General features: G+C 33.4%; 1 protein-coding gene across 2 annotated transcripts in view; it reads left to right on the forward strand.

Moving 5' to 3' along the window:
• The window catches only part of SLCO4A1 (Solute carrier organic anion transporter member 4A1), a 56155-nt gene that overhangs the window by 21048 nt on the left and 16230 nt on the right, over window positions 1-18877 (forward strand). For both annotated transcript variants that reach the window (XM_012938107.3, XM_051218013.1), the window contains exons 4-5: window positions 2827-3445; window positions 6824-6988. In XM_012938107.3, coding sequence (XP_012793561.1) covers window positions 2827-3445; window positions 6824-6988 — 784 coding nt within the window. The remainder of the gene's footprint in view (window positions 1-2826; window positions 3446-6823; window positions 6989-18877) is intronic.

Here is an 18877-nt window from a genome sequence, read left to right on the forward strand (position 1 = left end):
TTAATTTATAATTATTCGGTTTTGGGGGAAACTGTTCCATATCGATGACCTTCGGAGAACCAGTAAGGTTTAAGATAGAGCTTATTAGATTCTCCGGAAAATCTTGAAGCGCAGTAAAGAATAGTCTGGATCTTAATTTCAAAAAAATAAGTAGAAATTATCTTTCTTTTTCTACAATTCTTAAAACTGTTAGAAGTATCTTTTGCGCAACTACTCAGTGAATGTGGTACAATTTATAATAAATAAATAAATAAATACAATTTATAAACTAAGTTATAAGAAGTACCTTCTCCTAATGCAGATGATATCTGAGCGTACTTGATGTGATTCATAAAACTCAGTCATGGGTAGTTTGGTAGTTGAGAAGTTTTTTCTTACTGTGACCACATATCCTAATTACAGCCTATAACCCTAACTCTTACTATTCCTAAATTTCGCTTCACAACTGGTTTATATCGACTCCTAAACTAATAACAGCAAGTGAAGCAGTAGGTCGGGTCGGTTGATAACTTTACTTTTCTTGGAAGTGTATCGTCAACCCAGGTGCATTAGTGTCTGATTAAGTCTTGTCGCGGATTCAGCGGGCTCAATTGGCATTTACCAACTTGTGCCACCCTACTGAGTAGGAAATATTAGTATGTTATTATTATTTGCTCTTATATTCGTCTTCGATGCATTGCTCGTTAATGCTGGGACAGCCATGTGGAAAATGTTAAGGTTAGGTGCCCAGAACATAAGCGCGATATGGCAGATCAGATGATAAGGTAGTGAATCTTCACCAACTGAAAAGGTTCAGGCATGTATTACGTATGACCAACCACTGCATTCCTCGAGACTTGATGTTTACCAGTGTAGAAATTAGGGTGTAACCAAACAAAAACGTAGTTTTGGTTCCCAAAGTCATTGATTGTTGAACTGACCAATGTAGTGAGATGTCGATTACGTGGTTGGTGTCCACATAATTATCTCAACCAGTGGTTAGATATGTTGTGTGACATCCTTCAGGGTCTTAGCTAGGATAAAGAAAATCATATAATACATTGTTTAGTTATAGAATTTGAATCTTATCTCCATCCACCCTGTTTATATCACATATAGTTTTATTCCGACAAAAGTAATTTAAATGTTTTAGTATCATAACTATGTATTTGATGGTTTATATTTTACCTACACGTCGACGTTTTTCAATTTACACTTTTATCTTTTAATAAGTTACATATATACATACATTCACTCCTTTTCATACTGTTTACCTAATCACATTTTATAATAGACTCATATTATCCTACTTACTAAAGTCAATATCTAATTGTTATTAAATAAGTAGTTAGTGTAGATGTGATTGTTAAACATTATATATTTCTTTGATAATTTTGATTTTGATTATTACCTTGTAGAAGTTTAAACAAGATTACTGAACAAAATGTTGGAATTATTATAAATTTCAATTACTGAGATTGTTTTAAATATAATTCTGATAAATAATATATTAGTATCAGAAGGGGTTTTTAGTGGAGATTGTAGTAATTTCAACAGTTGAGATCATGAGTCAATTGAAGCTAGACTACCATGGAAAACCTGCAAGCACTGGACGGCCGTTTCATCCTATTGTGCGACTCCTCAGCAGTGCGCATCCAAGACCCTGCCTCGCGGGATTCGAGCCTAAGACCTATCAGTCTCGTGCTAGGCGCTTAACCAACTAGACCACTGGTGGTCTAGCTTCAATTGACTCATGATCTTAACTGTTGAAAATAATATATTAATTGGGATCATGAACTGATCAATGTTAGATCATCATGGAAAACCTGGAAGCATTAGACGGCGGTTTTAGCCTAGTATTGGATTCCTCAGCAGTGCGCACACGCGGGAATCGAACTCTGGACCTTCAGACTGACACGCGATCACCTAACCTGTAGACCACTGAGCCGGGATAAAATGATGTTAATATCTAACTTTAACCAATCCACGGTATTTTGTGATCTCACTGAAAACTTAATAATCTCCACAACCCTGTAATATATTGAAAAATATCTTCTGGTATTATTCTGTCATTATCTCTGATTGAACGATGTTACTATTGTTTTAATAAGAGTTGGATTTATGTATGATCTTTGGTATAGAATTGTTATGTGTACAGCTTTTGATGGTAAATTTTATTTAACTCCTTCACCTATGTGAAGAACAATCATAGGATTCTACGAGTCACTTATGATTCATTTATTATAGCGTTTGCCATTCATGATGTATGTACACGTGACATAGTACAGTAAATTCATCGCTATTACTCGATCCAGAATTTCGCATCATTTTTTGATCCTAAATTTGCCTATTAGACAGTTTTAGCTGAAGTTTTATGTAAGTTTATAATTAATACTAACTGTTAATCCATTATCATCACGTGTACGATAAGTTTTCAAGTCAATTGCGGTCATTACATTATGTAACCTTAGATTAAGTTAGAGTTTACTGAGTTTTTTTCTAAATAGTTTATTCACATTTGATCATTGACGTAGTTATCAGATGCATATGATGTTCTGTTTGAGCGTTATGTATGACTTCCCGATCATTTATACTGATGCTCGACTTTTTTAGATCGTGAAACTGAACGAATATTTATTCAGTAGCTTAGTTCCGTCTGTGTATCTTTTTGTTCTAACCAATTTTTCCTCAAATATTCTCAGTAACTGCCATAAATACTGACATGTTTACGATGAAGTTCACACAACTGAACATATAATTTGACGGTAATACCATTAATTTTATTGTTGTTTACTATGAATAGGTTAATCTTGTGTTCAATTTCGTTTTTTTTTCTATGTATCATAGATCTGTTCCCCTACAATCCAATCTAATAATCATAATATTTCCAATCTTAATACAAATAACAATAAAGTGAATTTATCTTACGTAAAATCGTCCGATAATTTGCCTAATATAAACAAACAATTTGGACAACCATCACTAACCACAACCACAACAGCCGTTTCAGCTGCTGCTGTTGCAGGTGTTGAAACATTAACATCAAATCATTTGCTCAATACACTATCACCGGATAGTCGCAATGTTCAGTATCCAAGTCTAGAAGAATTTAAACAACAGCAGCGATTGCCTGAAATGAAGCGAAATCATGCTGATTCACTTAAGACATCTCCATATTCTCCCACTACCATTACTCCTAATTCTCTTTATGCACAGTCTCCATCTATCAAGGATGCTGTAATTAGTGGTGATGGGACAATTGTTAGCCCTTCAAATCAACACTTTCGTTCACATTCAAATATTGGCGGTGGTCATCTTGACTCTCTTGACGGTAATACTGTCGAAGTTGTTAATAATGGTATTGCTGGTTGTGGAGATCAATCTGACAATTTGGGAAAATTCATGAAAACATCCTTGAATAATTCATTTAGTGAAAACCAAGCTAATCTTAAGTCAAAAATAAAAGGTAATAATTAAACTTGTTGTTTGTGATCATACGTAATAGTGTTTGTGTGTTTATTTGTTTCGTTTGTCTTCTAGATTTTGGTTTTTGAGTATTTTGGGGTTCACTAATGTAGATTTAGACTCTGATCAACATAATAAGCCTACTGATGCGGTCCAACTAATGATGTGGAGTTAAATGAAGTTGTGTAACTGATCAACTTACACACTCTTACATTGAAGTTCCATTACTCAATAACTCTCCAGTTTGTCCTATCCTAACCTGGTGACTGACTTATCTTAGCACACTTGAATAACGATTAAAATCCTATCAAACTTATATTTCAGTGCAATGAGAATAAAATGGTGACATAAACAAGATGTAACCGTAATAATTAGCTTCACACCATCAATTGACTAATCAACTTGTTTATCATCAAACTTCCATAAACAATACAATGTTCACAGGTCAGGTTTCTGAGATTAATATCACAGATAAATTCCCTTGAGATTCATTGTTTTTTTTCTTTTGTGAAAACTTTTGATTGTAATATAAAGTTGGATTGTATAAAAACGGGGATTACTAACTAAGTGGAATGAAATGTTTTCTGTTAATTTATTTTCGATATGACCTCTTCATAATAAAATCATTTCTTAAGTATTATTCAAGGGAAAAAAATTGTACTTTTTCTCATTGAATTCTCTAAATCAACTAATTTCATAGTCAACTTTTCACTGTTATCCCTAATTAGTTTAGGGAGTATTTTAACTTTACGAGTTGATATATTGATGTTTCCTATCTTGATAACACATGAGGACTTTGATTGATTGTTCAGCTTGATGATATATTTACTGACTGATTCCTTTTTTAGTTGGAGTTAGAGACTTCACTAATCTTTCTCTCGTTTTTTTTTTCTGTTCAAAGCACGTTATTTTTTCAATAAATGGTCTATGATTAGTAAATTTGAATAATGACTAGCAATTGAATACAGGTTGTGCGTTTCTTCCTTTTCGCGATTCATCAGCTAAACATATCTTCGTCATAGTGGTAATGTTCATATTGAAACTTCTTTTGATCGAATGACAACCTTTAAACAATTCGATCAGTATGCATTAAACGTGATTGGTTAATTTCACTTTTTAAATATTAACAAAGAGTAGATTAAAAACTTTATAAATAAGAGTTCTATTATGTTCAAACATATATGCAAAACTAATCGAATTCTAGTAAAAATTAACCGTTCATGAATATATATTTACTAAGGGGAAATGCGAAGGCATAAGTGGTAATAATATATACGACAAAACACTTCATTTCTTTAATACATGTAAACCTATTTGGAGATAATGTAGTCAGATAGACAGGATAGATAGATAAACATAGGCTGATAAACGTAGGTGTTCATTAGCCCGGCACGTGCAACTTTAAATGCGTTCTCAACATTTATATCGGTGAATAAACTTGAATTAAAAAAACTTAGTTTTTTCTAGATTTTCAACGCTTTCTAATGAATAAATAACATAGGGAAGAGGAATTGACTAGACTGAACGGAATACAATCAACACGCCTAAGGTCTTAGGAAGCTTGAGGCTAGATCGTTGATAGTAGTACATTTATTTCCAACAGGATATTAATTCGAGTTCGAAGTAGTCAAAGTTTTCCATTGCAGACAAAACCTAATGGTCAAAGACCTCACGTTTAGAGCAAATCAATTGCAATTCGCTGTTAGTTCGGAAGACCCTGTTGGAGTTATCAGTACTCACTTTTTAGAAGTTCCATACTAGGACGAAACAGTTGTTTAGTTATCATTACTTATTATTAACCGGTTCATGATGTAAACTGTGATATAGTACTTACACCAGATCTCATGTTCTATAATTTAAATGGATTTCTCTGCATAAGACTCACATCCGCACCAAGTACTTGAACAAATTGGATTTATTCTTATTTCAAATGTTTTTATCGTCAGTTTAAACTTTTAACAAACAAATTCAGTACTCGGTGGCGTAACATTTTGAACTGACGAAATCAGAAAGAAGCTTTTCGCAATAAGTGTTTGCGACACCTTAAACAATTAACTTAGAATTAATGTATAGTTTAATATGGACAGTTTCACTTTACATACTCTGGCCGATCGTGATCAGATTGATGGAAAAAAACGTTCGGTTATTAGTAGTTGGAATCGATAACCAATACGTCTTTTACTTAGTTTTATGCGAATTGGTGTTTATCGCCAAACATGGGACGCCTACTATGTTGAATAACTAATTTTCTCCATTGTGCGGTATTACTCTAATAACGACTGACAGCTTATAAGAATCAGATGTTTACATCAATTGCTCATTAAGTGGTGACTAATACCGTATTGCCTAGTCCGTCGCTCTGACCGACATCTATCAACCAGGAGGTCAATGACTACTTGAATGTCTAGGTAATGACATCTTTGATTACGTAATATTCAATGGTGTAGGTGTGAATCCAATAGGCGATATCATCAGTTTCATCTAGACTGCATATACATTATGTTAATGGGCGCCGACAGGCATGAAATCCGTATTTAAAATTTTCAGTAAATTTCGATTTCTTAACTTCAGAGATAAAGTTTACTGTCGTGTTTTATCAATAAGCCTAACTGACCACATTCCAAAAGTAATCATTCGAATTCGACTAATGTCGGCAAGATGAACAAATAAAATATTACTCGCAATTGTTTCAATGATTTTCATCTTTTGTGATAACTGGAGATGGTATGTTTTGAAATCTGTTGATTTGTTATGACTCGAGATACTTATCGATATCACACGCTATATCGTCGGTAGGACCGTTGACCTGTGTTCACGAATTTACACACCGACTAATGTACCACAATCAAGGCCTTAACGTTTATTGGTCCTCTAGTCTCTTGTCACCAAGTAGCCAATTAGAAGATGCACATAGGAAGATGATCATTTCTTTATTGTACCCAAGTAAACTAGACTCAATATCTATACAATAATATACTTGAAATGCGTGATAACATAGCACATCAAATAAGAAATCACGCTCTGAATGCAATCATACCATAAGTAGTAGAGGGTGGAGCAAACAGTACAAAATTAATTTGCAATAATTAGGGATTAATAATACGTATAATAACAGTCGACAGGTAAATTAAAGGCCTACAATAAGGGTAATGCAGAAATGCAACCATACACTTACCTATCAGTTATACAAATAAGATGGTATAGATATTATTAATTCGTAGAACAGTTCTGGAACTTACAACTTCTTCAATATTCATCCCATTATAACGAGAGATAATTTTTGTGTGGGTTCGATATCCCGTTTACGATGTTGTAATTGTTTCATCTGTGCTTCGTACTATAATCGTCTTTTTTTCTCCATATTTCTTTTCAATTTCAGCTTCATATCATATCGTACGTCGTGTACTAACTAATCCTGTCTGGTTAGGTGTAACATTGAGTACTGTTGTGGAACAATCGATTGTTGCTGCGTTTTTAGCATTTGCTGCAAAATACATTCAAATTTTATTTCATATACCAGCTTATTTGGCTAGTATTCATACTGGTAAGTTTCTTTTATTATTTTTTTTGGATAAAATTATAGCCATTTCTATTTTGTACTACTGTTTATTGTTGAAATTTATAATTAACTAGATTAATAGATTATGTATTGATTTTTACACTGATAGCTATCAAGTTCAAATCTCAGTGTCATTACCAACACACCTAAGATCCAAAGTACATCCTGAAATTGATGAAACATAAGTTCCAGATGCATTCCTTTTGTACATACGATCCAACTTTACAAAGATTATTGTTTTTATTGTGTAGAATAAATGGATCGTGACTGGCGTTGTAATCCAGAACGTGTAATTTTATCATATTTAGGACTAGTTAGCTAGAATTACCTGCATTTTAGTGTGGATGTTTACACATAGACTCGAATCCAATACCTTTTATCTCAGATGCTCAACGAAATATCCATTGTTTTACTGAATGCCGATAGCCATTCACTCATGGTACGGGTACGATGTTTATGTTATTATTATAAAGAGCTTAAATTATCTTAATTTTCGATGCTGTATTTGAGTTACGGTTTGAAAATCAACACGGAGATATGACAAATTGATCCAACTGACGAGCCCTGACTATGACAAAACTTGTATCTTGTATCCTACAGGTGGACAAAGGTAATCTGTTCCATACAAATTGTGACGAAAATATCTATACCAGGGCCTTCTTCACAAGGCACAGATATACCAACAAAGATTGATCAAAATTCAGTCCTAAATATCATGCAAACTTTTCAAAATAATTACATTTTACTGTTAATAAAAGTGCAAGCAGAAGAGTAATTATAAAGATGGCGAGTGAAAAACAGTGCGTATAAAAAAGACACACGTTAATAAGGGTGACTGTCAATAAGGCTCATATTAATAAAGCTCAGCATTGAAAGGGGTAATAACATTTTCACCGGCGTGAAATATATTTGATTTACCCTCCTTCCCTATACCTCACGATCAACTAAAACCGTATTTTCCGTATTTCAGCAAATACTGTAATTTTTCGAATTCCGTAACAAATTGTTATTGTTGTTACTATAGTCATGTCAATTTCGAACAGCTAAGATATAATCTATTCCCAATTAATGCGCACCTTTCTGATGATCACCTTTATTAGAGTGCACACCTTTCACTTGCTCTATTAAATGGATGCCCTTCATATGTTGTACCCTTATCGTCGTCCTTTTATACTTAAAAAATTAAATCTTTTGTGTGAACTAATCATGAGAGAAAAATAAATGAAGTCAGCCAACTTAAAAGTTAAGTAAATCACTGTTAATAAAGGGCTTTTATGAAGATTTTTGTAGCCCATTGGTTTCACATCATCAAAATGATCTTAGCTAAAGACCTAGAAATAATAAACAATATCACGAACTGATTTAAGCTAGACAATATAAACTAATAGATGCCAGCTCAATTATCTAGAGGTTGAGTGTTTGCACCATGAACCGAATATTTTGGTTTAAATCTCCCATGGGGTTGTTGCTACTAACTGTTGTGAAGTTTTAGACTACGACAAAACATTTCATTGCTTTCTGGTTTTCAAAAGCTGTTTAACTAAGATCAGTTCGTGATGTAATTTGTTATTATCATCTTAGTGTATTTACTATTATTAGTTATTCTTGCTCGCTCCAAAAAACATTGGTTATTAAGTGGTTATCTCTTCATCGTTTAGAAAACTCTTTTTAATAGTCTCTTCATTTTTAACCATTTAATGTGAATGAACTTAGATTCTTCCAGTATAACGACAAGTGAAAAACTGTTATTTTGTAAAGTATCTCGTATTACTGTTGGGTATTCGTTTGGCTATTAACTCGACAGTATGAATACCATCAGGCTTTACAATCTTTTCTCTTGTAACATAGATAAAGGGATCTGGGGCAACCTAAGTAGACGAAAACCAGTACTGTTGAATACATTCCGGCTCCTGCAATACTTGGGTGGGGTATGTTCGCGGTCTCTTCAGTTAATTTAATCGAAATGCTGAAAGCCCTCTCTCATTTCATCATCTTTTCTCCCTATATGAATTAAAGATACACGATTAATCCTTCAAAGAGACTCTCAAACACAAATATTTCAATCATGTAGTACCATAGAGTGAATTGTTCTGCAATTTACTCACTCTGGTATTTCTATATTCCCATAATGCTATACACGACTTGAATTGACAAATAATGAGGGAGCTTTCTATAAGTGTGCTAAAAATTCATTGACTATAAAACCACTTAAGTAAAGTCAATAATTCGTAATTTCCATACTTCCTATTATAAAACGATACGTCGTCTCAGATCAATCATAAATCGTCATCTCACCTTCGAAAACTGTGGATACTGTGTATTGAGTTTTCTTTTTGAAATATTTCAGATAGCTATTTGTATGATCTACCAAATATGGGGTCTTTCCCTCTCTTGACCTGTATTTATTATTGATGTATATAGTGAAGTGTTATTTACGGGAACTCTGTTTGTTACTTGTTTATGGCAAGGACAAAACCTTTACTAAGAACAAAATCAACTATTTGATGAAAATAAGCTCTACACAGTACTTTTCAGGAATGACTATCCTTCAGTTTTCATTGAAATGAATCCTAAGTCAAGACGATAGGCTAAGTAGACACCAACGTATAAGCAACTTAAAGCACTTTCAATGAAGTATTTTAACAGAGGTTCTAAAATCCGACATTTGAGATCTCTCTGTAAAAGAATAATTCTGCTATACTTTTAATAGTCTACACTAGTAGACATCAGATTTGAAAAAATTTCTTCGATAATCTATTGATTTGAGCTGCTTCATTATATATATATATATATATATATATATATATATATATGATCGGGGACCACACTCCGGCCCTTTGGCCTAGACGTCTAATCCATAAGGCTGTGGAGCAACATTAGGAGATACAGTCCCATGGCAACTAGTGACCGACAATAGGTTCATATGCCATTTGTTCCCTAAGGGTCCTTGAGCCCATGTGCATAATTGGTTTGGAATTAGGGTTTTCCAACTCCATTAAGTGGATCATCATATCCACTAAATCGATTAAAGCGAAGGACATTCGTTTTTCGTCCTCTCAATTTCATAAACACCACCGCTACGAGAAGGCAGTGAATAGGACTTCCTTGTCAGTGGTTGTATGCACTTGGCCATGTGAGAGCCTTTGGAGAGCAAGAGCGGACCCTCTTCACCCTGCGTTCGTACCAAGGCATTTGGGGTCAAACAAATCAGCTTTAATGCATAGAGGACAGATCAGAAATGATTTATAATTCCTTTGAAAACTTAAATTATGATTACTACTTAACACTTGTAATAATTTACAAAATATAGCTAACTCATTGTTTCGTTCTGGTCGAGGATGTACTGATCATATCTTCACCCTCCGCCAAATGTTAGAACACCGCCATACTTATCACAGGTCAACAATCGTAGTGTTTCTTGACACCAGGGCTGCCTTCGATTCGTTGGATAGGTCTGTTCTCTGGGATTGTCTGTTGAAGAAGGGTGTGCCTGAGAAGTTTATTAACATCCTAAAAGCCCTATATAAAAACACCTCAGGCAGAGTGGGGGCATACAACCACCTCTCTCCATTGTTCCATTCGAGCAGTGGGGTTAGACAGGGTTGCCCAATCTCACCATTCCTCTTCAACTTTGCCATCGATGACATTCTAGAAACAGCTCTGATGGATGTAAGTAATAGTGGTGTGGATCTGTTGCCTGGAGAAAGACTTCTCGACCTTGAGTATGCGGACGATATTGTCTTACAGTGTGATAATGCCCAAGGCATGCAATACACACTTAATCAGTTGGCAATCAGTGTCCGTAAGTATGGGTATGTGCTTTGCACCTTCGAAGTGCAAAGTACTACAAGACTGGCAGGATTCTAATCCTGTACTCACCCTGGATGGTGAGCAGATAGACGTAGTCGAGAAGTTCGTGTATCTGGGTAGCTGCATAAGTGCTGGTGGTGGGGTGAGTGATGAGATCAATGCACGTATAGTGAAAGCCAGAGCGGCTTATGCCAATCTGGGCCATCTTTGGCGCCTTCGTGGTGTTAGTCTGGCTGTAAAAGGTCGGATCTACAACGCATCGGTGAGAGCAGTTCTGCTCTATGCTTGTGAAACCTGGCCTCTCCGAGTTCAGGATGTTAGACGACTCTCTGTGTTCGATCATCGTTGTCTCCGAAGGATTGCTGACATCCAGTGGCAACACCATGTTAGTAATGCAGAGGTTCGACATCGTGTGTTCGGGCACAGAGACGGTAATGTGATCGGTGTCACCATCTTGAAACACCGACTTCGGTGGCTTGGACATGTTCTCCGAATGTCGTCCCAGAGAATTCCACGTCGTGCATTATTTGCCGACTCTGGGACTAGTTGGAGAAAGCGGAGAGGTGGTCAGTGTATGACATGGTGTCGTGGTATAAAAGAAATCTGCAAAGGGCTGGCTTGTGTCGGTCCTTCACGACTCCCTGGTTGTGGTCCGAGAGATGGTGCTACACAGTGGCTAGAGACGTTATCAGATATGGCTCAGAATAGAAGCCAGTGGCGATCCTGCTGTAACCTTCTTTTACTTTCTTCGTAAGAAGTGGTTGTATCTGCCTTAATTGAAAGATTTCTTCTGATTGTACCTTCCCGTTCCACCATTATTACTATTATTGTTATTACAATACCCCACACCAATCTCTTCCTTATTGTTCACTTTTTTTTTACACTCCTTACCTTGTTTTCCTTCTCTTTAAATTCTCATTGTTTTGTGTGGCGCATATATATTTGGCGCTCTCTTGTACCAATATTTATGTGTCCAAATAAATAAATAAATAACTCATTGTTCAGTTGTTATACCATTACTTTTCATAATTCTATTCCATTTGGAGAGATATTTTAATAGATAGATACACAGATAGATATACAAACACGTAACTTACTTGGAAACTCCTTATCTCTACATTTCTATTGATAAGATGCTTCTGACGTAACCCGTTTGTCTAGTATATATGTGCGTGTGTGTGTTCGTGTGTATCATATGTTTAAGCTTGTGTTAACAATAATAATGCTACTTTTTTTTCTTACAATAACCATTCTTTTGTGTTGTTGTCATTGTCATCATCATTTCGGATTATTTGTAGGGTTTATTATTACTCTATAAAAGAAATGATAGATCAATCATGTATGCGTTATCATATCTAGTTCTCAAAACATACATATGAATGAATTTCTGTAAAGAGAGAACAAATTAATTAACTCCTTTGAATTTAGGTTTTATCTGATTTAATCAACACCTCAAGTCTTCTTTAAAACACTATCATTACTATTATTATTATCACTGAATTATACCATTAAATAGGACTATAGGTACACAATAGAAAATCTTGATAAAGTTAATGCGTTAAAAAAGTATACCCTAAACAAAATGAGTGAGAACAATATCGTGGAGAAATTAAAAAAAGGTGAGAACATACAGTCAAATAAAATAAATCAAGTGTTCTAGTAGTTAAGCGGTTGTACGCGACGTCGAATGTCCTAGATTCAATCCTTTGCTTCGTAGTTGTAGACAAGCACTACTGAGGAGCCCCACAGTTAGACAAAACAGTTTTTTAAAGCTTCCTCATTTACGGTGTTAGTCACATAGTATTAATGTTCGGGGTTTGTGATGATTGTCGGATTTTATAGTTTACATCATAAACTGATCTTCGTTAAACAGTAGCCGAAAAAAAAGGAAGCACTTAACATCTATCCCATTCTAGGATGGAGGTTTGCATCTACGACCCTACTGCAGATTGTACCATTAACTTACAAGTCTCAGCGCGAAAATCGCACCTTTGAATTACTGGGTCAGCATCTAGTTGTTTACATTTTTGCCTGTAATCTATTTGCAATATTATACAAACATTGGTATTTTCATTCTATGTTATTACTAATAATTGTTTTTGCTAATTATAAAGACTAAACTCTCCTCCCTTACTGTATATTTATAAATAATAAATATACATTTCTGTTTGTAACATGAATGAATCTATATCTATTCTGATAAATTAATATTAATTACCTGTCAAATCATTTGGCGATTCATTCAATTAAGGAATTTCTAATGTATTAATTTTAAAAGCTAGAAAATCATACATTTTTAATTTAAAGCCTATAGACAATTCGTATGTGTGTATGTGTGTGGTTATTAACGAGTTATTTAGGTAATCATAATTAGTATAAAACCTAGCGTATATATATGTTCATCGATATAAGTTGCTACACCACATCAGCACTGCGAGATACCAGAGCAGTAAAAGTAGCAACAGCTATATTAGTGGTAGTTATAGAAAAGATTAGATGCGGGCAACTTGATCCAAAAATAAACATAAATTTGTGGATAGTATAAAATTATTTCAAAACTCTAGGTTTAAGAGAAGACGAAGAGTAAATATGCATGTGTCATTTTAAGCTTATGTCACTTTAAATCTACAACTACCGGTTACAATAACCAAGCGAACTCAAACTACATAATCTGCATTTACATTCATACGTCTCACTTCAACAGTCAATAACCTCATGGACTGATGCCCTATTCTTGTTTAATCACCTCTAATCTTTTTCCAACCTAATTCTATGTCAGCTATCATTACTTGTCAATATGTGTCTAGGTTGTTCTTTTTTAATGTATTATTTGAATAATAGGTGGCAATAAAATTAGTTTCGAACAATTATTCATTTCCTTTTCCCATCTACTCCTATCTTTCTCCTATTTATTTTAACATCCACCTACTGTGTTTAAAGTAGAATTTATTCTTCAGTATATTCGAGATGTGACATTGGCTCTAAATAGGTGTCCACGGCACAAATATATATATTCTTTGTCTTCCTTTAAATTGTATTATCCTTTTGATACTAATGATTTATTCTTTGTTCTCGTATCATGTTATCCATGCTTAATCCTTATTACTACTGATATTATTACTAATTCTGCTACTGTGACCTTTGTTTTGATAATTTCACGCTAGTGTATTGACACAGTCATATCAACATAAATGGATACGTATATGTGCCAGGTTTTACGTTGTGTATCACTGACTGATCAGTTATTTGTGTGCTACGAGGTTTATTAGTAGTATATATGATAGAATTAATACTTTGTATGAACTAAACACTGTTTAGCTTTGTTCCGAATTTTCATTGATTTTCTGCATTGAAATTTAAGACGACTTGATTTTATAAATATTATTCATATAATCCGATAAATTTGATTAGTCTCCTGATTTAGGTTCATTTGTATTGATTGTTTGATTCCCGGAGTGAATATAAACTATGCGATCCAGGTATGTCTATATGACAAGTCTCAAATAGAATGAAATGCACGTCCTGGATTTCACTGTTAGCCATGACCCATCTATATCTATAGATGTAGATTGTAGCTAATAGTATTCTATTTAGTCACTTGTTTCAATCTCAGATCAAATGAAACAGAATAAAGCTATTCAGTAATTAAATCAGCCTTAATAAACAATCCCATTTAAGATTTTTTCTCAGCTTCAGTTATTGAATTCTTTTCAGTAATTAAATAAATAGCCGTAAATCTTATAAAACGATGGAACTATCATTGTCTTACGGTTTAATTATTAACCATAACGACTAAGCTATGCTGTACAAAAACATACTCTTTTCATGGTCCTATCATTCAATGCAAGTCTATTAAATAAATAATTAATCCCAATTGATAGGTCTGTTTAAAATATGGAGGCAAAACTAAAAAGGTCATATTATATTGATTAATTAAAACACCAAATGTTTGTTTGAATGTTTAGAGATTAAATCACTAAATAAATGTACATTCAGCTTTTAGTTTTAAAATGTTCAATAATCTCAGCTGATGAATTTGAAGTAAATCTAATGTTTCGCTTGGCAATCTAGTTCAATCTTTTTTAAGGAAATATAATCAAACAGTAGAATAACATAATGGTAGATTTTAGATCGTTAGATTTCTATTGAGAACTTGGAAGAGTTCATTGACAATATATGCTGAAGCCAGCAGAATGCTAGAAACATCTTGTTCGATTATGTGTTACAATTTGATTGTATTATTACTTGCTTTGTTACTAAGTTTAGTGCATTTCTAGAAACCTATAGGTTTGTAAAACTATAAGTAAGCTCTTTTTCTGTACGTAAATTAATCTTGTAACAAAGCTTTAATTGCTTTTCCCCACTATTCGACGCTCAGGTCTAGAAGTAATTAAAGAATTTAGGATTTGGCTTAAAAGTCAGTAGTATCAAGTTTTGGATTAACCTATATAGATGTATCAATTTCTGTGATATCTGTAAATAAGGTCGACTATCTGTAAAGATGAACAGTAAGGGGAAGTTAAAAATTCTTAAGGTTACTAAATATGTTTAATTTTCACTTTGTCCCTTTACCTCTATGATAAAATAAAAAAATGTAGTTTTTTAGATGTTATATGAACAGCGTACTTTCAATAAATACGGTAATTTTTCTAAGTTGTCTACAAATCACTACTTTTATTAACTTAATTATGTTATCTCACATTTCTATTTCAAACAGTCAAACAAGAATCTAGATAGCTTGTTTAATAACTACTATGAAGTTCTATAATAGGGAAGTTTAAACAGTGTATCTCATCTTTTTAATTGTTGCCCCCAAACGCCCTGGTACGGCCGAGAGTGGAGTGGGCCCGCCATCCCTCTCCAAATGCTCTCACATAGCCACGCGTATATAGCCTCTGCCAGGGAAGTCCCACTCACTGCCTTCTCGTGGCGGTGGTGTTGTTTACGAAATTGAGAGGACGAAAAGCGAATGTCCGGCGCTTTAACCGGATTTCAAACCAATGGTGCACATGGGCTCCAGTATCCTGAAGGAACAAATGGAGTATGGACCAATCGTTGATCACCGGCTTCCATGTGACTGCATCTCCTCACGATGCTCCACTGCCTTGTGGGTCAGACCTTTAGGTCAAAGGTTCGAGGTGTGGCCCCTTAAGAAAACCACCTGTTTCGGTCTGGGCACCCGGGTAGTATCACAGCCGGCACACAAATCGAATGATTTATGTGGTGCATATCTACTTGTTGCCTTCTTGTACCAATGTCCATGTGTTTAAATAATAATAATAATAATTTCTTATTAATATACACTGTTTTTTTACTCGCGCTTTTGCTCTATTGTTCACTAATATAAATCAAATCAATTTCTAATCAGTGACTGTTTGTAAACATTTATTTTTTTATAAACATTGAAATTCTATGTTCATAGTTCACACCATCAATTAAACTTACTTAGCTAAACAACCATAGTTTAAACTAAGTTATAGAGATGTTCATGATGTGTAAACAATGAAAATTTAATCACCAACATAAATCTCCTACATTGTATTAAAATTTTATAGATTAAGTTTAATTGTAAAACATTATAGAAATTAGATTATTCAGAAGTTAATCCGTAAATATGATGTAATCTAAACAGAATTAATGTGACATTATAATAATAAAGATGGTAATTCATGTTTAAGTGATTCATTAGAAGTAACACAATCTAATCAAAATTGAAAGTAGAACAATACACTTTTCATATAGATTGATTGTAGCTAGTTGTAAAATCAAGGGAATGTATATTTCGTCTTTAGTTGGTTATACCTAAATCCTAGCTTTTGGATGTTCACATTAAGACTCAAACCCAATACTTTTCATTTTATGTTCCCCCCGACAAGTTGTTCACTGACTTAGTGAGTCTCCAGATAACCGATGAAGTAATTCCATGCTTTTTCAACAATAATGTATTAAGTTAGTGTTAAAAGTATACTATCCGGACGAATTAATCCGATGTAAGTTAAGACCATTCGGAATTTAGCTTGGAAACTGTAACGCCAATGACAGATAGCTTGCATTATTTTTATAACTCAGTAAACGATATGATACATAGTTGATAACATGTATGAAAATATGAGAAAGCATAAGAATAGGGACTATAATTTCTGGATCTATAAGGATAACTTTAATGGTTCCTGATATTTTAAATCAAATAAATCATCATAAAAATATTCATCCTTTTGGATCTTCAAAGTATTCGTCAACTTTGATCTTGGTTATTACACATCAATCGGATTCTTAGTAATTAAAAATAAGCTTTCTATGTAATGGTCTCTCAAAATCATCAGTAAATTATAGTTTTACAGGATCGGTTGAAATAAAATTAATAACTGTATGTATGCTTTCTGATATTTGTCACTTGTCAACAATGTGTATCTGTGATGCTGAGGGAACCAATGTTCATTGGTGGATCCGAATTCGCATCACCTAACCTAAATATCTGGAATGTTAAGACTAAACTGTTGGGCTCGCTTTTAACTTTTTTATATGATTGAAATATTTCCAATCAAGTGATCAGTGAATAGTAAAAAATCTGTTATTGATCAATAGAATTCGATCAGCGCTAAAAAAACTAGACAAATATGACATTGGTCACCAGATTTGTCTGTAAATTGTACTTCCGAAAACATCGCTAATCCGTTTTTTTTTCACCTCAGACATTTTTACCTAAATTAATCCTTAAAGGAACAATAAAATCTTAACGGATTATTTTTCAACGATTTCTTACACGTCACGATTGAAACGACAAACGTTTGTATATATATATATATATATATATATATATATATATATATATATATATATATATATATATATATATATATATATATATATATATGATATTCTTATATGCGATCTTTCTTTTATATATTACTACCATTGAAGTAACTACTTCGATGAATTCAGTGATTATCTTGCTGTGCTAATGATGTGTGGCAATTTGGACAGATGCATATATGTGCCTGGTTCTTCGTTGTAGCTGACTGACTGAGAATAGATGAACGGTTTTCAGCTATTGTATCTAAAAATCCATGCTTCATCCTATTTGGTATTCATCAACTGAATATGTACCTGCCACATCCTGGTGTTGACATTCACATTATTATTATTCATATCCAGTATCTTTTTTACATCATAGTGTTTACTTTTTTTTATTTCTACCAGTACAACGTAACCCAAGAAGTTCATTGATTTATATGACTTAAACTTACAATTATATTTCCAGTCAAATTATTGTTAGCTATTGAATGTAGACAGACATAACCTCCTCATACATCATCACATATAATAGACTACTTTATGTACTACTACTACTACTACAAGTCTATTTCCTATTCGATATTGTATCCAATAAAATTTATTATTATTATTATTATTATTATGTGGTTCTTGATTAAATTAACTTGTCTACATTGCCAAAGATTTTGTGTCAACATTAATATACTATTGATTTGATCGAAACATCTAAAATGTTTTTTTTTCTTCTAAATATTCATTAAAACGTCATATTTCAACAATCCTTCAATGCCTATTCAAATTATTTGTATTTGTCATTTTATGTCTAGTAGTAGCAGTAGTAGTACTAGTCTCTATACATTCTATAAACATATTATTCAGTAGATATTGTATTAGAATAGACTTGTACTTCTGTATTGTTTGATTTACAGGTACATACTCTCTTGGTTACTAAAAACATAAAATCCAAAAACATGTAATTGTTTTACTGCACAAACTCATATAAATTTATTTTTATCACTACTTTTTTCCCTGTCGTATATCATGTGAATAAACATGATATATGAATACGAGTTATTGCCATCACAATGATCATTGTCTGAAAATGATCATAATAGTAATGATAATTATAATGATGTAAGCTTATTTAATTGAATAATATAATATCATATGGTCAAATGAATTAATTATAATTAAATGTATAGAAAATGGAATTATGAGACTGACAGGGGTGGGTTATCAGTAAGTTGTTATCAACGTATTGGCCTCTAAATGCTCTGTTATGGCTCAGGG

The sequence above is a fragment of the Schistosoma haematobium genome, chromosome 7 (genome assembly GCF_000699445.3).
Source record: "Schistosoma haematobium chromosome 7, whole genome shotgun sequence".
NCBI lineage: Eukaryota > Metazoa > Platyhelminthes > Trematoda > Strigeidida > Schistosomatidae > Schistosoma > Schistosoma haematobium.